At 46.2% G+C, this 27,586-nt stretch overlaps 1 protein-coding gene across 1 annotated transcript in view; it reads left to right on the forward strand.

Moving 5' to 3' along the window:
- Positions 1–27,586, forward strand: part of LOC140485883 (ubiquitin-associated and SH3 domain-containing protein A-like) — a 171,580-nt gene that overhangs the window by 13,183 nt on the left and 130,811 nt on the right. The window contains exon 3 of the mRNA XM_072584332.1: positions 13,629–13,815. Within this exon, the coding sequence (XP_072440433.1) occupies positions 13,629–13,815 (187 nt within the window). The remainder of the gene's footprint in view (positions 1–13,628; positions 13,816–27,586) is intronic.

Genomic DNA, 27,586 nt, shown 5'->3' on the forward strand with positions numbered 1-27,586 from the left:
GCCATACTATAGGAAGAATGTGGAGGCACTGGAACGGGTGCAGAGGAGGTTTACCAGGATGTTGCCTGGTATGGTAGGAAGATCGTATGAGGAAAGGCTGAGGCACTTGGGACTTTTCTCATTGGAGAAAAGAAGGTTTAGGGGAGATTTGATAGAGGTGTACAAGATGATTAGGGGTTTAGATAGGGTTGACAGTGAGAACCTTTTTCCGCGTATGGAGTCAGCTGTTACTAGGGGACACAGCTTTAAATTAAGGGGAGGTTGGTATAGGACAGATGTTAGGGATAGATTCTTTACTCAGCGGGTTGTGAGTTCATGGAATGCCCTGCCAGTAGCAGTGGTGGATTCTCCCTCTTTATGGTCATTCAAGCGGGCATTGGATAAGCATATGGAGGTTATTGGGCTAGTATAGGCTAGGTAGGCTTCGGTCGGCGCAACATCGAGGGCTGAAGGGCCTGTACTGCGCTGTATTTTTCTATGTTCTATGTTCTATGCTCTCCCACCGTGAGATCTGACACCTGTCCTGGCTCGTTGCCGAGCACCAAATCCAAAATGTCGTCTCCCCTCATTGGCCTGTCTACATACTGAGTAAGGAAACCCTGCTGAACACACCTGTCAAAAATGGCTCCATCCAAACCACCTGCACTAAGGAGGTTCCAGTCAATATTGGGGAAAGTTGAAGTCACCCATAACAACAAACCTGTTACATCCGCATTTTTCCAAAATCTGCCTGCCTATGAGTTCTTCCATCTCTCTACTGCTATTAGGGGGTCTGTAGAAAACCCCCAATGCGGTCACTGTTCCCTTGCTGTTCCTAACTCCCACCCATACTGACTCAGTAGACAAACCTTCCTCAACAACCTTTGTTTCTGTAGCTGTGATGCACTCTCTGATTAGCAATGCTACACCTCCTCCTCTTTTTTCCACCCTCCCTGTTCTTTTTAAATGTTCTAAACCCTGGAATATCTCACAACCATTCCTGCCCCTGTGAAACCCAGGTCTCTGTTATGGCCACACCACCACAGCCCCAAGTACTGATCCATGCTCTCAGTTCCTCACTCTTATTTCTGACACTCAGTGCGTTAAAGCAGACACCATTTAACCAATCCATTTGTTTTATCACGTGAGAAGCCTTCCTGATAGATTCACTACATCCTGTCATTGCCCCATCTACAACTACCCCCCTCTCAGATATGTAGCTCTGGCTCCCACCCCCCTGCCAAACTAGTTTAAATCCTCCCAAACTAGTTTTAACCTTTCCAAAAACTCTTCTAAATAAGTCAAATTCCAGAATGAAATGCCAAACATTAGGCCAAACGTTTCATTTGTTTCATTAGCTAACATGTAGGTTAGTCACTGGAGCATATTCACATGAGGCTGCTTATGTCCTTTAGCAATAGAGGTGCATCACACAAATGTAAGAAAACTACTGTACGGAGTAATATAGATACAGAATGCAGTTCAGGAAGATACTAACATGAACAACCTAATTCTTAACACCATGCATTAAAGAAGCTCAGGTCCACCTCAGTGAATTATACTGAGGTCTCACTCTTTAAGTTGCTGTGATTGAATTGAATTTATTGTCCCGTGTACCGAGGGACAGTGAAAAGCTTTGTCTTGCGAGCAATACAGGCAGATCACAGAGTTAAGTAGCATCGATAGTAAATAATAGGGAAACAGTGGCAAAAACAAAAACACAGGTACAGGTGAATATTAAGAATTTGTGAGTCTATTCAGTATTCTAACAACTGTAGGGTAGAAACTGTTTCAGGCTGTTTGTACCTTCTCCCCGATGGTAGAGGTTGTAGAAAAACATTGCCAGGGTGGGATGGATCTTTGAGAATGCTGGCGGCCTTTCCTTGACAGCGAGCCTGGTAGATGGGGTCTATAGATGGGAGGTTGGCCTTTGTGATTGTCCGGGCCGAGTTCACCACTCTCTGTAACTGTCTCCGATCTTGAATGGTACAGTTGCCATACCAGGTGGTGATACATCCAGACAGAATGCTCTCGATGGCACACCTATAAAAGTTGGCAAGGGTATTTACCGTCATGCCAAATTTTCTCAGCTGCCTGAGGAAGAAGAGACATTGTTGGGCCTTTGTAACCAGTGCGTTCTATTTGATGAAGTTTTTTGTTTTGGTTGTTAAACCTGGGATAAATTTAAAAGTATAAACATCTTCTCTATTGAAATCCTGTCCGGGCACTTCACTGCAGAGAAATGTCTTGGAGCTGGTGCATTTTGGTCACTGTTCCAAATTGATTTTCTGATCCTTTCAAAATCTCACTGTACAAAACTGCACACATTTGCCCTTATGTTGAAATCTAAATCCAAAAATGTATATATACATTCCACACATTTCATTGCAATGTGCTGCAACATTTCATCTCAGTGCAGCTGTGATACAATCTCACCACAAAATGTTCAGCCAGAACACAGCTCACTTGATACTGCACCACAAAGTCACAAACACTGCACCAGATGAAACCCTGCAAAAAAAAACAAATGTGGGACCAATTACATCACAAATGAAAAGAAACATTAGAAACGTTTAAGTATCCGACCCTTATTCTTCAAATTTGCTGTAGTGGTGCAGTAATTGTGATTCACACAAAGTGAAACCTTTTACTTCAATGGATGCCCGTGAGTGACAGGCTGCATGGGTTCAGTTTGGATAGAATAAGAGATGCAATACTATTTTTGCAATTCTCTAAGCCACCACACAGATGTACAGATAGAAAATCAAACACTTGATTCTACTTTCGAAAATGGCCCCCGAAGTTTGTTTTGGACAGGTGTTCCACTGGCTAGACTTTGATCAAATTTCTTCTTCAACTCAAATATATTCAAGCCATGAGGTGTCTCTATCACCTCAAGACCAAATCCGCTGCCCCCACCCCCAAACACCACAACCATCTTTACTGCTAGAAAATGTGGAGAGGTCCAGAGAAAACTTGAGAATGTAAACATAGAACATTACAGAGCAGTACAGGCCCTTCTGCCCTCGATGTTGTGCCGACCTATGGACCAATCGGAAGCCTATCTAATCTATACTATTCCATTCTCCTCCATATGTTTATCCAGTGACCATTTAAATGCCTGTAAAGTTGATGAGTCAACTACTGTTGCAGACAGTGTGTTCCACACCCCACTACTCTCTGAGTAAATAAACTATCTCTGACATTTGTCCTAAATTTATCACCCCTCAATTTAAAGCTATGTCCCCTCATGTTAGCCTCCACCATTGGAGGAAAAAGATTCTCCCTGTCCACCCCATCTAACCCTCTGATTATCTTATATGTCTCTATGAAGTCACCTCTCAACCTTCTGCTCTCCAACGAAAGCAGCTTGAGTTCCCTCAGCCTTTCCTTGTCAGACCGTCCCTCCAGACGAGGCAAAGCCTAGTAAATCTCCTCTGAACCCTTTCCAAAGCTTCCACGTCCTTCTTATAATGCGATGACCTGAACTGTACACAATACTCCAGGTGCGGCCTTACCAGTGTTTTGTACAGCTGAAGCATGACCACGTGGCTCTGACACTCAATCCCCCTATCAATAAACACCAACACATCATATGCCTTCTTAACAACTCTATCAACTTAGATGGCAACTTTCAGGGATTGATGCATCTAGACACCAAGATCTCTCTGTTCATCAACACTGCCAAGAATTTTGCCATTAGCCCAGAACTCTGCATTCCTGTTACATCTTCCAAAGTGAACTACCTCACACTTTTCCACATTAAACTCCATTTGCCACTTCTCAGCCCAGCTCTGCGGCTTAATATGTCCCTCTGTAACCTACAACATCCTTCGGCACTATCACAACTCTGCCTACATTAGAGTCATCTGCAAATTTACTAACCAATCCTGCTACACCCACATTCAGATTATTGATAAAAATGACAAACAGCAGTGGCCTCAAACACAGATCCTTGCAGCACACCAATGGTAACTGAGCTCCAGGATGAACATTTCCCATCAGCCACCATTCTCTGTCTTAGAACATAGAACATAGAACATAGAACAATACAGCACAGAACAGGCCCTTCGGCCCACGATGTTGTGCCGCACTTCTATCCTAGATTAAGCACCCATCCATGTACCTATCCAAATGCCGCTTAAAGGTCGCCAATGAATCTGACTCTACCACTCCCTCGGGCAGCGCATTCCATGCCCCCACCACTCTCTGGGTAAAGAACCCACCCCTGACATCTCCCCTATACCTTCCACCCTTCACCTTAAATTTATGTCCCCTTGTAACACTCTGTTGTACCCGGGGAAAAAGTTTCTGACTGTCTACTCTATCTATTCCTCTGATCATCTTATAAACCTCTATCAAGTCACCCCTCATCCTTCGCCGTTCCAACGAGAAAAGGCCGAGAACTCTCAACCTATCCTTGTACGACCTACTCTCCATTCCAGGCAACATCCTGGTAAATCTTCTCTGCACCCTCTCCAAAGCTTCCACATCTTTCCTAAAGTGAGGCGACCAGAACTGCACACAGTACTCCAAATGTGGCCTAACCAAAGTCCTGTACAGCTGCAACATCACCTCACGACTCTTGAATTCAATCCCTCTGCTAATGAACGATAATACTCCATAGGCCTTCTTACAAACTCTATCCACCTGAGTGGCAACCTTCAAAGATCTATGTACATAGACCCCAAGATCCCTCTGTTCCTCCACCTGACCAAGAACCCTACCATTAACCCTGTATTCCGCATTCTTATTTGTTCTTCCAAAATGGACAACCTCACACTTGGCAGGGTTGAACTCCATCTGCCACTCCTCAGCCCAGCTCTGCATCATATCTAAGTCCCTCTGCAGCCGACAACAGCCCTCCTCACTGTCCACAACTCCACCTATCTTTGTATCATCTGCAAATTTACTGACCCACCCTTCGACTCCCTCCTCTAAGTCATTAATAAAAATTACAAACAGCAGAGGACCCAGAACTGATCCCTGCGGAACTCCACTTGTAACTGGACTCCATGCTGAATATTTACCATCTACCACCACTCTCTGACTTCGACCGGTTAGCCAGTTTTCTATCCAATTGGCCAAATTTCCCTCTATCCCATGCCTCCTGACTTTCCGCATAAGCCTACCATGGGGAACCTTATCAAATGCCTTACTAAAATCCATGTACACTACATCCACTGCTCTACCCTCATCCACATGCTTGGTCACCTCCTCGAAGAATTCAATAAGACTTGTAAGGCAAGACCTACCCTTCACAAATCCGTGCTGGCTGTCCCTAATCAAGCAGTGTCTTTCCAGATACTCGTAAATCCTATCCCTCAGTACCCTTTCCATTACTTTGCCTACCACAGAAGTAAGACTAACTGGCCTGTAATTCCCGGGGTTATCCCTATTCCCTTTTTTGAACAGGGGCACAACATTCGCTACTCTCCAGTCCCCTGGTACCACCCCAGTTGCCAGTGAAGACGAGAAGATCATTGCCAACGGTACTGCAATTTCCTCTCTTGCTTCCCACATAATCCTAGGATATATCCCGTCAGGCCCGGGGGACTTGTCTATCCTCAAGTTGTTCAAAATGTCCAACACATCTTCCTTCCTAACAGGTATCTCTTCTAGCTTATCAGTCCGTTTCACACTCTCCTCTTCAACAATACGGTCCCTCTCGTTCGTAAATACTGAAGAGAAGTACTTGTTCAAGACCTCTCCTATCTCTTCCGACTCAATACACAGTCTCCCACCACTGTCCTTGATCGGACCTACCCTCGTTCTCGTCATTCTCAGGTTTCTCACATACGCATAGAATGCCTTGGGGTTATCCTTGATCCTATCCGCCAAGGATTTTTCATGCCCTCTCTTAGCTCTCCTAATCCCTTTCTTCAGGTCCCTTCTGGCTATCCTGTATCCCTCCACTGCTCTGTCTGAACCTTCTTTCCTCAACCTTATGTAAGCCTCCTTCTTCCTCTTTACTAGACATTCAACCTCCCTCGTCAACCAAGGCTCCCTCACACGACCATTTCTTTCCTGCCTGATCGGTACATACATATCAAGGACACGTCGTATCTGCTCCTTGAAAAAGTTCCACATTTCCACCACATCCTTCCCTGACAGCCTATGCTCCCAACGTATGCTCCTCAAATCCTGTCTTACAGCATCGTAATTTCCCTTCCCCCAATTGTAAAAACTTCCTTGTTGTGAGCACCTATCTCTCTCCATAACCAAGGTGAAAGTCACAGAATTGTGGTCGCCATCACCAAAATGTTCACCCACTAACAAGCCCACCACTTGTCCCGGTTCATTACCGAGTACCAAATCCAATATGGCCTCCCCTCTGGTTGGACAATCTACATACTGCGTTAGAAAAGCTTCCTGGACACACTGCACAAACACCGCCCCAGCCAATCTACTTGATCTAAAGAGCTTCCAGTCAATATTTGGGAAGTTGAAGTCGCCCATGACTATGACCCTGTGGCTTCTGCACCTTTCCAAAATCTGTTTCCCAATCTGTTTCTCCACATCTCTGCTGCTATTGGGGGGCCTATAATAAACACCCAACAAGGTGACTGCACCTTTCCTATTTCTGACTTCAGCCCATACTACCTCCAGAGGCAGATCCCCCTCAAACTTCCTTTCTGCAGCCGTTATACCATTTCTAATTAGCAATGCCACCCCCCCTCCTTTTTTACCACCCTCCCTAATCTTACTGAAACATCTGTAACCAGGAACCTCCAACAGCCATTCCTGTCCCTCTTCTATCCATGTTTCCGTGATGGCCACAACATCGTAGTCCCAGGTACCGATCCACGCCTTAAGTTCACCCACCTTATTTTTGATACTCCTTGCATTGAAGTATACGCACTTGAGCCCATCTCTGTGTCCGCAAGTAGTCCCTGTCAGTGCTACCTTCTCCACAGCCTCCCTACAGTCTTGGACATCCTGACACACAGCTAGCTTACTTGCTGGACTACAAGTCCGGATCCCATCCCCCTGCCAAATTAGTTTAAACCCCCCCGAAGAGTGCTAGCAAACCTACCCCCCAGGATATTGGTGCCCTTCTGGTTCAGGTGCAACCCGTCCTGTTTATACAGGTCCCACCTTCCCCAGAATGCAGTCCAATTGTCCAAATATCTGAAACCCTCCCTCCTACACCATCCTTGCAGCCACGTGTTCAACTGCACTCTCTCCCTATTCTTTGCCTCTCTGTCACGTGGCACCGGCAACAACCCAGAGATGACGACTCTGTCTGTCCTAGCTTTTAGTTTCCAGCCTAACTCTTTGAGCTCTTGAATGACCTCCCCACCCCTCTTCCTACCTATGTCGTTGGTGCCAATGTGTACCACGACTTCTGGCTGCACACCCTCCCCCTTAAGGATTCTGAAGACACGGTCCGAGACGTCTCGGACCCTGGCACCCGGGAGGCAACAAACCATCCGAGAGTCTCGCCCATGTCCACAGAACCGCCTGTCTGTCCCTCTAACTAGAGAGTCCCCTATAACTAGCGCTCTCCTCTTCTCCCCCTTTCCCTTCTGAATCTCAGAGCCACAGACCCCTTCACTGCAGCTTACACCTGCAAGGCTGTCCCCCCCAACAGTATCCAAAGCAGTATACTTATTGTTGAGGGGAATGACCACAGGGGAACCCTGCACTGCCTGCTTCTTCCCCTTCCCACCTCTAACTGTTACCCAGCTACCTCTGTTCTCCGGCGTAACTATGTCCCTGTAGCTTCTATCAATCACCCTCTCAGCCTCTCGAATAGTCTTCTTTCAGCTTGCCAATTTCTGATCCAAACTGTTAAATCACCCTCTTCCCATCATTCACTTTCAATATAGAATAAATGTGTAAAACCAAAAAATTGCTGGAGAAACTCAGCAGGTCTGGTAGTAATTAACATTTCAAATCTGAGATGTCTCTTCGGTATATTAGAATATAAAAATAAGAGTCAATTTAAAATGGAATGAGCTTTCATGCCAACCTTCATAAATGTCAGGATATAAAATCTGATCCTCCCCCTATTCACCATCCCACTATCACTCTGGAAATCAAGTTTATGGAGCATAACTTCTCCAGATAACTAACCTTGGGTATGTGGTGAGGAGGGGAGTTGATTGCAGTGAGCAAAGATGTTTTTAAGTTTTGTGTTTTAAAGTTTAAATAAGTGCAGTTATGAGTGTATCAAGTCACAGCTGATTAAAGTGACATATTTCAAATCACTCAGCAAAGATGAGAAAGAGAGACTCTAGTGAAGGATGCACCATCCTTGGCAAACAAGGAAGATTTTTTAATAGGTCCAACTTAAGAAGGTAAAGATAGCATCAAAATGAACTATATAAAACTATATATATTTGGACACTATAAAACAAGATATAAAGGTGAGCACGGTCTTAAAGCGCTCACCTGGCACAGATATTAGGAGTATTATTAGAACAAAAAGTTTAAAAACCCAAACGTTCATGGATTTCATCCCAGGGCCTTCGAAGTAACTGCTGAAATGCTCCCAGACCCACTGAATTTCTCCAGAAATTTAGAATAATAGAATTTTACAGTACAGAAAGAGACCATTCAACCCATCACGTCTGTACCATCTCCCAAAAGAATTACCCAGCTAGTCCCATACTCCAACCCTATCTCTATAGCACTCCAAATTCAACACTTTCAAATATATACCCAGTTCACTTTTGAAACCTCCTATAAATCTGCCACCACCACTGTCCCGGGCGGTGCATTCCAAATCAAGTGTTTCCTCATCTTACTCTTAGCTTTCTAGCTGACAGTCTTGATACTGTGACCCCTAATTACTGACATGCAGAATATCCTTCTTTACCCTGTCGACATTGATCATCATTTTGAAACCTCAATAAGGTTACCTCTTAATGTTCTCTGCTCCAAGGAAATTCACCCCAATCTGTCTAATCTTTCTTTGTATCTAAACTCCTTCACTCCCAGAATTAATCTCGTAAATCTCCTTTGATGTCTCTCCAGGACTCTATCACCCTTCCTTCAAGAAGGTGTCCAGAACTGAACACAATACTCCAAGTGTGGTCTGACAATGATTTGTAAAGGTGTAACATCACTTCCTTGTTTTTATACTCTATGCCTCTATTTATAAACCCAACGATCATTTAAGCCTTTTTAACAACTGTTTAACTTGCCTGACCATCTTCTGCGAATCATGCGTTTGAACCCTGAGGTCCCTCTGCTCCTATACTCCCCTCAGCGTTCTACCATTAAGCCTGTATTATCTCGCCATGTTTCCTCTGTCAAAATGCATTACCTCGTATTTTTCTGCATTGATATCCATCTGCCAGGTATCTACCCATTTGGCCAATTTGTCAATATCCCTCTGAAGTCATTCAACATCATCCTCACAATTCACTATTCTTCTTAGCTTCATATCATCCACAAATTTGGAGATTTTGCCTTTAACACCCATCTCCAAATCATTTATGTCAATTAGGTAAGGCATTTTCCTGCTCCTTGGATGCTGCCTGAGCTGCTGTGCTTTTCCAGCACCACTAATCCAGAATCTGGTTTCCAGGTCTGCAGTCATTGTTTTTACCTCAAGATTAAGGTAGGTTTAGCAGCGGGGTAATGATGATGCCACTGGACTAGTAACTTAGAAGTCAAGGCTAGTGCTCTAAGAGTAAGAGTTCGGATTCCAACCCCAACCTCCACCACGCTCCTCCCCCACACACACACATACCCCCCCCACACACACACACACCCACCCCCCCACACACACACACCCACCCCCCACACACACACCACACACACACACACACCCCAAACACATGCATAACCCCCCCACACACACACACCCCCACACACACCCATACCCCCACACACACCCATACACACCCATACCCCCACACACACCCATACACACACATACCCCCACATACACACCCACCCCACTACACACACACACCCCCCTACACACACCCATCCCCCTACACACACACCACACACACACACCCACCCCCACCCCCCCCACACACACACCCACCCCACACACACCCACACCCACACACACACCCACCCACACACACACCCACACACACACACCCACCCCCCTACACACACAGCAACCCCCCTACACACACACCACACACACACACCCACCCACCCCACATACGCACACCCACCCACACCACATACGCACACACACCCACTCCCCCCCACACACACATCCACCACCCCATACACACCCACCCCACCCACACACCCCCATATACACACACACACCCCACGCACACACACCCACGCACACACACCCACCCCCACACACACACACCCACATACACACACACACCCCCACACACACACCCACCCCCACAAACACACCCACCCACACACACACACACACCCACCCACACACACACCCACCCACACACACACCCCACGCACACACACCCCACACACACCCACACCCACCCACCCCCACACACACCCACCCCCCACACACCCACACCCACCCCCCACACACACACACCCACCCCCCCACACACACCCACCCCCCACACCCACCCCCCACACACACGCATACCCCCACACACACACACCCACACACACACACCCACCCCCCTACACACACACCAACCCCCCTACACACACACCACACACACACACCCACCCCCACACACCCCCCCACACACACACCCACCCCTCCCCACACACACACCCACCTACCCCACCCCCACCCCCCACACACACACACCCACCCCCCCACACACACACACCCACCCACCCCCCCCACATACACACACCCACCCACACCACATACGCACACACACCCACTCCCCCCCACACACACACCCACTCCCCCATACACACCCACCCCACCCACACACCCCCATATACACACACACACCCCACGCACACACACCCACACACACACACCCACCCCCACACACACACCCCCAAACACACACCCCCACATACACACACACACCCCCACACACACACCCACCCCCACAAACACACCCACCCACACACACACACACACACACCCACGCCACCCACACCCCCCCCACACACACAACCCACACACACACACACACTCACACCCCACACACACACACACACCCCCACACACACCCACCCACACCCACCCCCACCCCCCCCACACACACACACACACACACCCATTGCAATGTCACTGATTCTTAACTGGGCAATAAATGTTAACCTTGCCCACAATGTCCACATCCTGGGAACGAATAAAAATAGACTCTTTCTGCCCAGAACTTAAAACCAGTAAATAAGACAGACTGGTCTGAGTCACCTTCAAAAGGGAACTGCAATATGGCCATTATGTTCATTTCCAAAAAACTGGAATTTTACTGGATTTTGCTTCTCTTTGACTTTCAGACCTGCTCATACAGTGTGCTTCCTTCAAATGTTTCTGTCTGTGTGATATTGACATAGAACAGGCCATACAGCAACTGTGCTCTTCCAGCACCACTAATCCAGAATACAGCAACTTGTCCACTGGATAATTAATGATGGGCAATATCTGCTGGCCAAGCAAGTGGTGCCCATATCCCATTAACAAATACAAATGCCTTGACTGTTCAATGCTCTGAACCATAACGAGCTGCCTGCCTCTCCATCTACACTGAAAGGCAATGGGAGCCACAGGGTTGGCAGCCTCTAAGTAAGTTCAATGTGAGTAGGTGCTGAGAAATGAAGCTAAGATCCATAGGTTGCAATCTGTACAGATGCACAAGATGTGTGTGCTCTCCTTTGCACACCTCATGCAAGTTATAAAATGTCCCTGAGCTTCAAAGTGAAGTCCTGAATTGGTCCAGAAGCACAGGGAAGGTGACGGCCTCATCACAGGGAAGGCTACAGCCTCATCACAGCGAAGGTTACGGCCTCATCACAGGGAAGGTTACGGCCTCATCACAGGGAAGGCTACAGCCTCATCACAGGGAAGGTGACGGCCTCATCACAGGGAAGGCTACAGCCTCATCACATGGAAGATTACGGCCTCATCACAGGGAAGGCTACAGCCTCATCACAGCGAAGGTTACAGCCTCATCACAGGGAAGGTTACGGCCTCATCACAGGGAAGGCTACAGCCTCATCACAGCGAAGGTGATGGCCTCATTGTATCATCATTGGACTGGACTGTCAATCCAGAGGTCAAGGTAATATTCCGGGTTTGAATCCGTCATGGCAGGTGATGGAATTTCAATTCAATAAAGATCTTTAATTAAGAGTCCAATGACTCTTAAGGAAAGAAGTCTGACTCCAGGTGTACAATAATGTGGTGGACTCTTGTCTGCCCCCAATAAATAGGCAATAAACTCTGACCCAGCCAGCAATGCCCTCATCTCTGAAACCAATATTTGGAGCAAATTATCTAAGAGAATGGTGGCGTTTCTTTAAAACTTCCATAGAGTCTGGAGCAGATCCTACAGGTTGAAAGGAGGGAACTGCAAAATCTTTATTTAAAAACGGAGGGAGAGAAAAAGTGGAGATATACAGACCAGTTAGCCAGTAATGAGGAAAATGCTGGAATCTATTCTAAAAGATGAGGGGACAGGACACTTGGAAAGCATTGGCAGGATTAGAGAGAGTCTGCATGGGTTTAGGAAGGGAACGCTTTGCTTAACTATTCTGGAGTTTTCCGAGTATTGTAATAAGAAAGGATAATTGTGTTATGTAACATAACTGTTCTAATCCTTAATGTACTTGTAAAATAACTAAGAGCCTTCTTTATTTTACCTGCCAGTTTCCCTTCATGTCCTTTTTTCACTCCTGAATTCCTGTTTAAGTTTCCTCTTACACATTTTATTCTCCTCTAAGACTGCTGCTGGTTTGAGCCCTTGGTCTCTGCCATAACATTCCTTTTCCTCTTTATAAAATCCTGTATATTCCTCGATATTCAGATTTTGCTGGATTAGATTACTTAGTGTGGAAACAGGCCCTTCGGCCCAATAGGTCCACACTGACCTGCCGAAGCGTAACCCACCCACACCCATTCACGTACATTTACCCCTTTACCTAACACTACGGGTAATTTAGCATGGCCAATTCACCTGACCTACACATTTTTGGACTGTGGGAGGAAACTGCAGCACCTGGAGGAAATCCATGCAGACGCGAGAAGAATGTACAAACTCCACACAGACAGTTGCCCGAGGTGGGAATTGAACCCGGGTCTCTGGCGTTGTGAGGCAGCAGTGCTAACCACTGTGCCACCGTGCCACCCAGTAGTTTGTCCGACTCCTTTTCTATATTGAACATGGCAGCTGTGCATGAATATTTCCTTTTTGGATGTCTCTTTGTGATGTCCTACTCACACATTATTCCCTTGTTCATTATTCAGAAAGATAATGCAAGGCTGAGGTCCCAGAGCAAGCTCCCTTAGGGATACCATTCATCTCGATTGAAAGTGGACTGGGTTAGACACTCAGAGAGACTGTAGAGTCATGATAATACTTCCCACTTCCTCAAGTTGCGGATCCATGGGCCACTGTCACACTTTCCACCTGGCCTTTGTAATTGGACTGCTCTATGTAATAGAGGCCAATATGTCCTTTGTGTCTACAGTCATAGAAGCCGTTTGATTAAGATGATCCAATACAATTCACTTCGAAGTGGCAATTCACAGATCGACGAAGAGTATTTTTCTTCAACAGGATATTCGCTCATCGTAATGACCCCACTTTAGAAGATCTCATCCCGCAAGAGTATGTTCTGTACCTGTGTCCGTCAGGTCCACTCTGGGACAAGCTAATGGCCTTCTGGTCCAAAAGTCAACAACACTGCGGTCAGAATCCAGCACATGAAGTCTTCCCCCACGTTACTCTCTGCCACTTCTTCACAGTAAGGCCATTTTGTATCTGTGGAATATTTGCAAAAGACTTTGATGTTGTTAATGTGATCTTAAAAGGTGTTTGATTTTATAGAAGCTTTAAGGTGAAATAACCAATGAAAACCCAAGGTTTCTAATATGGGATGGGCTGCTTGGAGTGAATGATTTCTGTGCTCATTGTGTTGAGATGCAGTGATATGAAAACGGCATTCGTGGTCAGTTCAGCATGGTTACCTTTACACTTGTGTCGTCACAAACATTTTTCATTCATGCTAAGACAGATTAGTTCTTGAGGTACACGGAGTAAAGCTTATGTTATTTCAACTTCCCCAACATAAGTTGGGATAGTTATAGTGTTAAGGGGGCGGATGTCTTGTAATGTATCCAGTGAGCTTATTGTATCCATATGTCAAAGGCCCAACAAAGGACATTGCAAAGCTGGATCTGGATCTGGGGAAAGAAGTCAGACAAGTGTTTGATGTGGTAGTAGGGGGAGCACAGTACAGGCCCTTTGGCCCTCAATGAGGGAAAATAGGGAAACTGGTGAAATCTACAATGATCCCGTGTGGTTGGAGGGTTCCAAGGCGGAAGATGAGGTGTTCAGCAGCTGTATGAGGGGTGGTTCTATAATCAAACAGGAACTGGGACAGCATGGTATCTAGTGAAGCTGTGGGCTGAGTCTTGAAGCCTGTCTTCAAAGTTTGGACTGCTCTTTCCTGCAGACCATTGGATGACGGATGGTATGGAGCTGTCCTTAGATATCCAATACCATTCGACTTAAGGAAATACTCAATATCCCAGCTTGTAAATGATAGCCCGTTACATAGGACCAGCACTTCCAAGAGTCTGTGTGCTGCAAAAGATGCTTGGAACTTTTCTAAAGCCGAAAGAACTGTGGATGCTGTAAATCAAAGACAAAGATAGAGTTCGCTGGAAGAGCTGAGCAGGTCTGGAAGCTTCTGTGGAGAGAAATCAGGGTTAATGCTTCAGGTCAAGTGACCCTTCCTCAGAACTGAGGGTAAGTTTATATGCAGACACTTGGAAAATGTAAATTTATATGCAGAGGATAGGGTGGGGGGAGGGGTAAGGAATAAATGATGGTCAGGGATAGAGCCCAAAGAGAGAGAAGACCAGTTAGACAGACAAAGGAGCAAAGATTAGTGTGGTGCTGGAAAAGCACAGCAGGTCAGGCAGCACCCGAGGAGCAGGAAAAATTGGTGTTTCAGACAAAAGCCCTTCATCAGGAGATGGCAGAGCCTTTGGATTTGATATTTGAGTCATCATTATCTACAGGTTTAGTGCCAGAGGACTGGAGGATTGCAAATATTGTGCCCTTGTCCAAGAAGAGCAGTAGAGGTGACCCAAGTATTTATAGACCAGTAAGCCATATAGTAGGAAACGTTTTGAAAGGATTATAAGAGATAGGATTTCAGATAGTCAACATGGTTTCGTCAAGGGCAGGGTCATGTCTAACAAATCTCATTGAGTTTTTGAGGAGGTGACCAAGCATGTAGATGAGGGTAGGGCAAGTCTATCAATCAAAAGTTGGCGTGGAGACTGAGCGGAAGAGTCGGACATCGCACAGAGCCGTGGGAATAGGGGACTCCATAGTGAGAGGAACTGACCGGGGTTTTTGTGGCAGCAGACGGGACTTAAGGATGGTGTGTTGCCTTCCTGGTGCCAGGGTTAAAGACATCACAGACAGAGTGCAGGAAATCCTCAAGGACGAGGGTGAAGAGCCAGAGGTGGTGGTGCATGTCGGCACAAATGACATCGGGAAGAAGAGGAGGAACATACTACAGCGGGTCTTCGGAGAACTAGGAAGAAGGCTGAAAAGCAGGACGTCCAAGGTGGTTATCTCTGGTTTGCTGCCAGTTCCTCGGGCTGGTGTGGCCAGAAACAGGGAGATAATGGACTTGAACGTGTGGTTGGGGAACTGGTGCAGGAAGCAAGGATTTAAATTCTTGGATCACTGGGGTATGTTTTGTGGTAAGCATACATTCTACAAGAGAGACGGTTTGCACCTTAATAGGTGAGGGACCAGCATTCTGGCAGGCAGGTTTTTGACTGCAACACAGCTACGTTTAAACTAAGTAGTGGGGGGAGGAGGGGACAAACTGGATGTTTAAGAAGGAAATTGGAGGGAAAGTTAGAACAAGGGAAGTCAAGAAAGACAACTGTATCAATGAGGCAGAAAACTCGGAAAGGGATCATGCTGTAAGGTTGAGTGAAATAAGGGTTGATGGGAAGGGTGAGGATAGTAACAAATTAAATATACTATATATGATTGCACGAAGCATTGGAAATAAGATGGATGAGCTTGAGACTCTTTTGGAAATTGGCAGATACGATATTGTGGGGATAACTGAGATGTGGCTTCAAGTGGACAGGGCCTGGGAAATGAATATTCAAGGCTACACGTGCTATCGTAAGGACAGACTGACGGACAGAGGGGGTGGGGTGGCCTTGTTGGTAAGGGAGGATATTCAGTCCATTGCGCGGGGGGACCTAGAGTCAGAGGATGTAGAGTCAGTGTGGATAGAGGTGAGAAATACTAAGGGTAAAAAGACCCTCTTGGGAGTCATCTACAGGCCCCCAAACAGTAGTCTGGATGTCGGATGTAAGTTGAATCAGGAGCTGAAATTGGCCTGTCGCAAAGATGTTACTACAGTTGTTATGGGGGATTTCAACATGCAGGTAGACTGGGAGAATCAGGATGGCATTGGACCTCAAGAAAGAGACTTTGTGGAGTGCCTCAGAGATGGATTCTTAGAGCAGCTGGTGCTGGAGCCGACCAGAGAGAAGGCAATTCTGGATCTGGTATTGTGTAATGAACCAGAATTAATCAGGGACCTCAAAGTGAAGGAGCCATTGGGAAGTAGTGACCATAATACGATAAGCTTCAATCTGCAATTTGAGAGGGACAGGGTACAATCGGAAGTGACAATACTTCTGTTGAATAAAGGGAAATATGGAGCTATGAGGGAGGAGCTGGCCAAAGTTCAATGGTGCAATACCTTAGCAGGGATGACCGTGGAGGAACAATGGCGGATATTTCGGTGTATAATGCAGAAGTTGCAGGATCAGTTCATTCCAAAAAGGAAGAAAGATCCCAGGAGGAGGCAGGCGTGGCTGACGAGGGAAGTTAAGAAACATATAAAGTTAAAAGAGAAAAAGTATAACATAGCAAAGATAAGTGGGAAAACTGAGGACTGGGAAGCTTTTAAAGAGCAACAGAGGATTACTAAGAAGGAAATACGCAGAGGAAAAATGAGGTACGAAGGTAAACTGGCCAAAAATATAAAGAAGGCTAGTAAAAGTTTTTTTAGGTATGTGAAAGGCAAAAAAATGGTTAAGACTAAAATTGGGCCCTTGAAGACAGAAACAGGGGAATATATTACAGGGAACAAAGAAATGGCAGAAGAGCTGAATTGGTACTTCAGATCTGTGTTCAGTGGGGAAGACACAAGCAATCTCCCTGAGGTAACAGTGGCTGAAGGACCTGAACGGAAGGGAATTTATATTTGCCAGGAATTGGTGTTGGAGAGACTGTTAGGTCTGAAGGTTGATAAATCCCCGGGCCTGATGGTCTACATCCCAGGGTACTGAAGGAGGTGGCTCGGGAAATTGTGGATGCGTTGGTGATTATTTTCCAGAGTTCGATAGATTCGGGATCAGTTCCTGCGGATTGGAGGGTGGCTAATGTTGTACCACTTTTTAAGAAAGGTGGGAGAGAGAAAGCAGGAAATTATGGACCAGTTAGTCTGACCTCAGTGGTGGGAAAGATGCTGGAGTCTATTATAAAGGATGAAATTACGACACATCTGGATAGTAGTAACAGGATAGGTCAGAGTCAGCATGGATTTATGAAGGGGAAATCATGCTTGACTAATCTTCTGGAATTTTTTGAGGATGTAACTCTGAAGATGGACGAGGGAGATCCAGTAGATGTAGTGTACCTGGACTTTCAGAAAGCTTTTGATAAAGTCCCACATAGGAGGTTAGTGAGCAAAATTAGGGCGCATGGTATTGGGGGCAAAGTACTAGATTGGATTGAAAGTTGGTTGGCTGATAAAAAACAAAGGGTATTGATAAACGGCTCCATTTCGGAATGGCAGGCAGTGACCAGTGGGGTACCGCAGGGATCAGTACTGGGACCGCAGCTTTTTACAATATATGTTAATGATATAGAAGATGGTATTAGTAATAACATTAGCACATTTGCTGATGATACTCAGCTGGGTGGCAGGGTGAAATGTGAGGAGGATGTTAGGAGATTACAGGGAGACCGGGACAGGTTAGGTGAGTGGTCAGATGCATGGCAGATGCAGTTTAATGTGGATAAATGTATGGTTATCCACTTTGGAGGCAAGAACAGGAAGGCAGATTACTACCTCAATGGAATCAATTTCGGTAAAGGGGCAGTACAGAGAGATCTGGGTGTTATTGTACACCAGTAAATGAAGGTAACCATGCAGGTACAGCAGGTAGTGAAGAAGGCTAATAGCATGCTGGCCTTCATAACAAGATGGATTGAGTATAGAAGCAAAGAGGTTCTTCTGTAGCCCTGGTGAGACCACAACTGGAGTACTGTGTGCAGTTCTGGTCTCCAAATTTGAGGAAAGACATTCTGGCTATTGAAGGAGTGCAGCGTAGGTTCACGAGGTCAATTCCTGGAATGGCGGGATTACCTTACACTGAAAGACTGGAGCGACTGGGCTTGTATACCCTTGAGTTTAGGAGACTGAGAGGGGATCTGATTAAGACATATAAGATTATTAAAGGATTGGACACTCTGGCAGCAGGAAACATGTTTCCGCTGATGGGTGAGTGCCGAACCAGGCGACACAACTTAAAAATTCGGGATAGACCATTTAGGACAGAGATGAGGAGAAACTTCTTTACCCAGAGAGTGGTGGCTGTGTGGAATGCTCTGCCCCAGAGGGCAGTGGAGGCCCAGTCTCTGGATTCATTTAAGAAAGAGTTGGATAGAGCCCTCAAGGATAGTGGAATCAAGGGTTATGGAGATAAGGCAGGAACAGGATACTGATTAAGGATGATCAGCCATGATCATATTGAATGGTGGTGCAGGCTCAAAGGGCAGAATGGCCTACTCCTGCACCTATTGTCTATTGTCTATTGTTAACGTGGTATACTTGGACTTAAGTAAAGCCTTTGATAAGGTTCCACATGGAGAAAATGCAGAGGCATGGGATTGAGGGTGATTTAGCAGTTTGGATTAGAAACTGCCTTTCTGAAAGAAGGCAGCGAGTGGTGGTTGATGGAAAATATTCAGTCTGGAGTCCGGTTACTAGTGGTGTGTCACCAGGATCTGTTTTGGGACCACTGCTGTTTGTCATTTTTATAAATGACTTAGACACAGGCATAGGTGGATGGATTAGTACATTTGCAGACGACACTAAAGTCGGTGGAGTCGTGGACAGTTTGGAAGAATGTTATAAGTTGCAGGGGGACTTGGATAAACTGCAGAATTGGGCTGAGAGGTGGCAAATAGAGTTCAATGGAGCTAAATATGAAGTGATTCTCTTTGGAAAGAATAACAGGAAGGCAGAGTACTGGGTCAATGGAAAGATTCTTGGTAGTGTGGATGTGCAGAGGGATCTTGGAGTCCATGTGCATAGATCACTGAAAGTTATCACCCAGGTGGATAGTGCTATTAAGAAGGCATACGGTGTGTTAGGTTTCATTGGTAGAGGGATTGAGTTCCAGAGCTGTAATATCATGCTGCAACTGTACAAAATGCTGGTGCAGCCACATTTGGAATATTGTGTACAGTTCTGGTCGCCCCATTACAGAAAGGATGTGGAAGCATTGGAAAAGGTGCAGAGATTTACCAGGATGTTGCCTGGTCTGGAGGGAAGGTCTTATGAGGAAAGGCTGAGAGACTTAGGTCTGTTCTCATTGGAAAGAAGAAGGCTAAGGGGGGATTTGATAGAGACATACAAGATGATCAGAGGATTAGATAGGGTAGACAGTGAAAGTCTTTTTCCTAGGATGATGACATCAGCGTGTCTGAGGGGGCATGGCTACAAATTGAGGGGTGATAAATTTTTGACTGATGTCAGAGGCAGGTTGTTTACTCAGAGAGTGGTAAGGGCATGGAATGCCCTACCTGCTAAGATATTCAACTCAGTCACATTAGGGAGACTTAAACAATCCTTAGATAAACACTTGGATGATTTTGGGAAAGTGTAGGGGGACGAGCTGAGAATAGTTCGCAGGTTGGCGCAACATCGAGGGCCAAAGGGCCTGTTCTGCACTGTATTGTTCTATGTTCTAGAACACCAATGCTCTGTGAAGCAGTCACCCAGTCTATGCTTTGTTTCCCCAATGTAGAAGAGATCACATTGTGAGCAGCAAATGCAGTCAACTAGATTGTGAGAATTGCAGGTAAAGTGCTGCTTCATCTGGTAGGTATATTTGGGACCTTGGATACTAAGGAGAGACGAAGTAAATAGACAAATGTTACAACTTCTGTGGCTGCAGGGGAAGGTGTCCTGAGGCTGATGGGAGAGTTGGAAGTGAAGGAGGAGTGGACCAGGGTGTCCCGGAGGGAACTGTCCCTGTGGAAGGTGCACAAGGGTGGGGAGAGGAAAATGTGCCTGGTGATGGCATCTCGCTGGAGATGGTGGAAATGGCGGCTTATGATCCTCTGGATGTGGATGCTGTTTGGATGGTAGGCCAGGATAATGAAGAGCTCATGCCCGAAACATCGACTCTTCTGCTTCTCTAATGCTGCCTGACCTGCTGTGCTTTTCCTGTTCCAGTCTCTTTGACTCTGAATTCTCCAGCATCCACAGTCCTCTCTTTGTCCATGGATAAGGGGGACCCTATCACTGTTGTGGGAATGAGGGCTGAAAGTGCGGAAGATGGGTTGGACCTGGTTGAGGGCCATCAACAGGTGTTGGCGAATCCTCGGTTGAAGATGGATATTTGTGATGCAGATGGAGGAACTGAGAGAATGGAATGGACTCTTTACAGGAAGCTGGGTGTGAGGATGGATAGTCCAAGTAACTGTGGGAGTCAGGGGGTTTGTAATGGAATTTAGTGGCCAGTCAATCCCCAGAAATGGAAACAGAGATGTTGAGGAAGGGAAGGAGGAGTCAAAGATAGACCAGGTGAAAGTGAGGGCAGGTTGGAAATTGGAAACGAAATTGATCAACTTTTCCAATTCCAGATGAGAAAGAGGCAGCATCGACGATGTAATTGATGACCCAGAGAAAGAATTGTGGGTAGGGGCCAGAATAGGCTTGAAACAAGGAATGTCCCACAAAGAGACAGGCATCACTGGGGCCTATGCAAATACCCTTGGCCACCCCTCTGACCTGAGGAAAATGAAAGGAGTTAACCCACGATTCCTTGGACTCTTTACAGCAGGTTCGGAATATCCAGTTTGTGGGCTCCAGCTGCCACCTCTTTACCATGGACATGTAATCCCTGTTAGACATCCATCCCCCTTCAGGATGGTCTCAGGGCTCTTCAATTCTTCTTAGAACAAAGGCCTGAACCATCTCCATCCACCACCACCCACCTCCGCTTGGGCTGAACTTGTCCTTACTCTGAACGAGTTTTCTTTTAACTCCTCTCATTTTCTTTACACATTCCCTTCCCCCGCCTTGTCCACCTTCTGCAGGGGCCATTCACTCCAGGGCACCCGGGTCAGAAATGAAGGGCTTTTGCCCGAAATATCGACTCTCCTGCTCCTCGGATGCTGCCTGATCTGCTGTGCTTTTCCAGCACCACTCTAATCTTGCCTTACCTATTATACTCCATGCATTATAATAAATATGCTCCAGAAGATCCTCAGATATACCACTTACTGACCCACCACACTAACTCAAATCCTCCCAAGTGGCCCTCGCAATCCTCCCGACAAGGATATTGGTGCCCCTCGCATTTAGATGCAACCCGTCCTTTGTACATGTCCCACCTGCACTGGAAGCGATCCCAAAGATCTAGCTCTCTGAAGCTTTCCCTCCAATATTAGCTCTTTAAGCATACGTTCAAATGCTTTACATTCTCATTTCTGGCCTCAACATGGCACAAAAATTAATCCCGAGGTTACAGCCCTGCTTTTCACCTTTCCACCTCATTCTCTAACTTCCCTTTCCAGGATCTCATCTCTTTTCCTATCAATTTCATTAGTACCAAGATAGTTCACAACCTCGAGCTGCTCCCACTTCCCTTTCAGAATGTCCTCAGAGATATCCCTGTCCCTGACACCAGGGAGGCAACACACCATCCTGGAATCTCACCCAGCAGCCATAGAAACACTATACCCCTGACTATGGAGTCCTTATCACTGCCACTCATCTACACTCAGACTTTAGCTGCTGTGGGGGGGCCAATCTGGCTACTGCTGTGGCTTTCCTCTGAGAGGAGCCGCATGGGGACTCAGTGGTTAGCACTGTTGCCTCACAGCAACAGGGACCCAGGTTCAATTGGGCCACTGTCCGTATGGAGTTTGCACATTCCCTGCGTGGGTTTCCTTCAGGTGCTCTGGTTTCCTCCCACACTCCAAAGGTGTGCAGGTCAGGTGAATTCGCCTAGCCAAGTTGCCCCATTGTGTTCAGGGATGTGTAGGTTAGGTGGGTTAGTCAGGGGAAATATAGAGGAATGGGTCTGGTTGGCTTACACCGGAGGGTCTGTGTGGACTTGTTGGGCCGAAGGGCCTGTTTTCACATTGTAGGGATCCTAGTTCTAGTTCTAATTCTCATGTCCACATGAGGTGAACTGGCCATGGAAATTGCCCCAAAATGTTCAGGGATGTGGGTGAGCCATGGGAAATGCAGGATTACAGCGATAGGGCAAGGGGATGGGTCAGGGTGAGATGCTCTTCAGAGGGCAGTTTGGGCCAAATGGCCTGTGTGCAAACTGTAGCGATTCTATGACAGACCATCCCCTCCAACAACATCCAAGACCTCTGCTTGTTTGAGAGAGGATTAGTCATGGGGGTCTCCCGCACTGCTGCCTGCCCCACCTTGTGGTCACCCATATATCCTGAGGGGATGCTAAAAGGATGTTTCTCCTTGTGACGGAGATGAATCCAGTTTCAAAAGAAAGGCCCCTGCATTTAAAACTGATAAGACAAGAAATACTTTATTTTAGAGGCTTGTGAGTCTACAAAGGTGATGGTGGTGGGCTCATTCAGTCTTTTTCAGGCAAAGACAGTTAGATTCGTGATGAACAAGGGAGTTACATGTTATTGGGGGTACACAGTAATATATTGATGGTACACAGTAATATATCGGAGTACACAGTAATATATCGGGGGTACACAATAACACATCGGGGGTACACAGTGATATATCGGGAATGCACAGTAATATATCGGAGGTATATAGTAATATATTGAGGTACACACTAATATATTGGGGGTACAAAGTAATATATTGGGAATACACAGTAATATATCAGAGGTACACAGTAAAATATCGGGGTACACACTAATATATCTGGAATGCACAGTAATATATCGGAGGTACACAGTAATATATTGGGGGTACACAGTAATATATCAGGAGTACACAGTGATATATTGGAGGTACGCAGTAATGTATTGGAGGTACGCAGTAATGTATTGGAGGTACGCAGTAATATATCGGGGGCACGCAGTAATATATCGGGGGTATACAGTAATATATTGGGGTACACAGTAATATATCAGCGGTACACAGTAATATATTGGTAGTATACCGTAACACATCGGAGTACACAGCAATATATTGGGAGTACACAGCAATATATTGGGATACACAGTAACATATCGGGGGTACACAGTAACATATCAGGGGTTCACAGTAATATATCGGAGGTACACAGTAATGTATCGGGGGTACACAGTAATATATCGGGGGTACACAGTAATATATCAGAGTACAAAGTAATATATTGAGGGTATACAGTAATATAGATGAGTACACAGAAATATATTGTAGGTACACAGTAACATATCGGATTGCACAGTAATATATTGGAGGTACACAGTAATACATTGGAGTTACACAGTAATATATCAGGGTACACAGTAATATATCAGAGGTACACAGTAATGTATTGGAGGTACACAGTAATATATCGGGGGTACACAGTAATATATCAGAGGTACACAGTAATGTATTGGAGGTACACAGTAATATATTCGGTGTACATGGTAATATTTCAGGGCTATACTGTACTATATCGGAGGAACACAGTAATATATCAGAGGTACACAGTAATATATCAGGGGTACACAGTAATCCATTGGGGGTACACAGTAATATATCCGGGGGTACACAGTAATATGTTGGAGGTACACAGTAATATATTGGAGATACGCAGTAATATATCAGGGGTACGCAGTAATATATCGGGGGTACACAGTAATACATCGGGGGTACTCAGTAATATATGGGAGTACACAGTAATATATGGGAGTACACAATAATATATTGGAGGTACACAGTAATAGAACATAGAACAATACAGCACAGAACAGGCCCTTCAGCCCACGATGTTGTGCCGAACGTTTGTCCTAGCTTAAGCACCCATCTATGTACCTATCCAATTGCCGCATAAAGGTTGCCAATGATTCTGACTCTGCCACTCCCACAGGCAGCGCATTCCATGCCCCCACCACTCTCTGGGTAAAGAACCTACCCCTGACATCCCCCCTATACCTTCCACCCTTCACCTTAAATTTATGTCCCCTTGTAACACTCTGTTGTACCCGGGGGAAAAGTTTCTGACTGTCTACTCTATCTATTCCCCTGATCATCTTATAAACCTCTATCAAGTCACCCTTCATCCTTCGCCGTTCCAATGAGAAAAGGCCTAGCGTTCTCAACCTATCCTCGTACGGCCTGTTCTCCATTCCAGGCAACATCCTGGTAAACCTTCTCTGCACCCTCTCCAAAGATTCCACATCTTTCCTAAAGTGAGGCGACCAGAACTGCACACAGTACTCCAAATGTGGCCTTACCAAGCTCCTGTACAGCTTCAACATCACTTCACAACTCTTGAATTCAATCCCTCTGCTAATGAACGCTAATACACCATAGGCCTCCTTACAAGCTCGATCCACCTGAGTGGCAACTTTCAAAGATCAATGAACATAGACCCCAAGATCCCTCTGCTCCTCCACCTTACTAAGAACCCTACCGTTAACCCTGTATTCCGCATTCTTATTTGTCCTTCCAAAATGGACAACCTCACACTTGACAGGGTTGAACTCCATCTGCCATTCCTCAGCCCAGCTCTGCATCATATCTAAGTCCCTTTGCAGCCGACAACAGCCCTCCTCACTGTCCACAACTCCACCAATCTTTGTATCATCTGCAAATTTACTGACCCACCCTTCGACTCCCTCTTCCAAGTCATTAATAAAAATTACAAACAGCAGAGGACCCAGAACTGATCCCTGTGCAACTTCACTTGTAACTGGGCTCCAGGCTGAATAGTTACCATCTACCACCACTCTCTGACTTCGACCGGTTAGCCAGTTCTCTATCCAACTGGCCAAATTTCTCTCCATCCCATGTCTCCTGACTTTCCGCATAAGCCTACCATGGGGAACCTTATCCAATGCCTCACTAAAATCCATGTACACTACATCCACTGCTCTACCCTCATCCACATGCTTGGTCACCTCCTCAAAGAATTCAATAAGACTTGTAAGGCAAGACCTACCCCTCACAAATCCGCGCTGGTTGTCCCTAATCAGCAGTGTCTTTCCAGATACTCATAAATCCTATCCCTCAGTACCCTTTCCATTACTTTGCCTACCACCGAAGTAAGACTAACTTGCCTGTAATTCCCGGGGTTATCCCTATTCCCTTTTTTTGAATGGGGCACAACATTCGCCACTCTCCAGTCCCCTGGTACCACCCCCGTTGACAGTGAAGACGAAAAGATCATTGCCAACGGTTCTGCAATTTCCTCTCTTGCTTCCCACATGATCCTAGGATATATCCTGTCTGACTTGTCTGTCCTCAAGTTGTTCAAAATGCCCAACACATCTTCCTTCCTAACAAGTATCTCCTCTAGTTCACCAGTCCGTTTCATACTCTCCTCTTCAACAATATGGTCTCTCTCATTTGTAAATACTGAAGAGAAGTACTTGTTCAAGACCTCTCCTATCTCTTCCAACTCAATACACAGTCTCCCACTACTGTCCTTGATCGGATCTACCCTCGTTCTCGTCATTCTCATGTTTCTCACATACGCATAAAATGCCTTGGGGTTATCCTTGATCCTATCCGCCAAAGATTTTTCATGCCCTCTCTTAGCTCTCCTAATCCCTTTCTTCAGCTCCCTCCTGGCTATCCTGTATCCCTCCAACACTCTGTCTGAACCTTGTTTCCTCAGCCTTATGTAAGCCTCCTTCTTCCTCCTTACAAGACATTCAACCTCCCTCGTCAACCAAGGTTCCCTCACACGACCATTTCTTTCCTGTCTGATAGGTACATACATATCAAGGACACGTCGTATCTGTTCCTTGAAAAAGATCCACATTTCAGCGACATCCTTCCCTGACAGCCTATGCTCCCAATTTATGCTCCTCAGATCCTGTCTTACAGCATCATATTTACCCTTCCCCCAATTGTAAAACCTACCCTGTTGCACGCACCTATCTCTCTCTCCATAACCAAGGTGAAAGTCACAGAATTGTGGTCACCATCACCAAAATGCTCACCCACTAACAAGCCCATCACTTGTCCTGGTTTGTTACCGAGTACCAAATCCAATATGGCCTCCCCTCTGGTCGGACAATCTACATACAGCATTAGAAAAGCTTCCTGGACACACTGCACAAACACCGCCCCGTCCAATCTACTTGATCTAAAGAGCTTCCAATCAATATTTGGGAAGTTGAAGTCACCCATGACTACTACCCTGTGGCTTCTGCACCTTTCCAAAATCTGTTTCCCCATCTGTTTCTCCACATCTCTGCTGCTATTGGGGGGCCTATAGTAAACACCCAACAAGGTGACTGCACCTTTCCTATTTCTGACTTCAGCCCATACTACCTCCAAAGGCAGATCCCCCTCGAACTGCCTTTCTGCAGCCGTTATACCATTTCTAATTAGCAATGCCACCCCCCCTCCTTTTTTACCACCCTCCCTAATCTTACTGAAACATCTGTAACCAGGAACCTCCAACAGCCATTCCTGTCCCTCATCTATCCATGTTTCCGTGATGGCCACAACATCGTAGTCCCAGGTACCGATCCACGCCTTAAGTTCACCCACCTTATTTCTGATACTCCTTGCGTTGAAGTATACGCACTTGAGCCCATCTCTGTGTCCGCAAGTAGTCCCTGTCAGTGCTACCTTCTCCACAGCCTCCCTACAGTCTTGGGCATCCTGACACACAGCTAGCTTACTTGCTGGACTACAAGTCCGGATCCCATCCCCCTGCCAAATTAGTTTAAACCCCCCCGAAGAGTGCTAGCAAACCTACCTCCCAGGATATTGGTGCCCTTCTGGTTCAGGTGCAACCCATCCTGCTTGTACAGGTCCCACCTTCCCCAGAATGCAGTCCAATTGTCCAAATATCTGAAGCCCTCCCTCCTACACCATCCTTGCAGCCACGTGTTCAACTGCACTCTCTCCCTATTCCTTGCCTCACTGTCACGTGGCACCGGCAACAACCCAGAGATGACGACTCTGTCCGTCCTAGCTTTTAGCTTCCAGCCTAACTCCCTGAGCTCCTGAATGACCTCCCCACCCCTCTTCCTACCTATGTCGTTGGTGCCAATGTGCACCATGACTTCTGGCT

The sequence above is a fragment of the Chiloscyllium punctatum genome, chromosome 15 (genome assembly GCF_047496795.1).
Source record: "Chiloscyllium punctatum isolate Juve2018m chromosome 15, sChiPun1.3, whole genome shotgun sequence".
Taxonomy (NCBI): domain Eukaryota; kingdom Metazoa; phylum Chordata; class Chondrichthyes; order Orectolobiformes; family Hemiscylliidae; genus Chiloscyllium; species Chiloscyllium punctatum.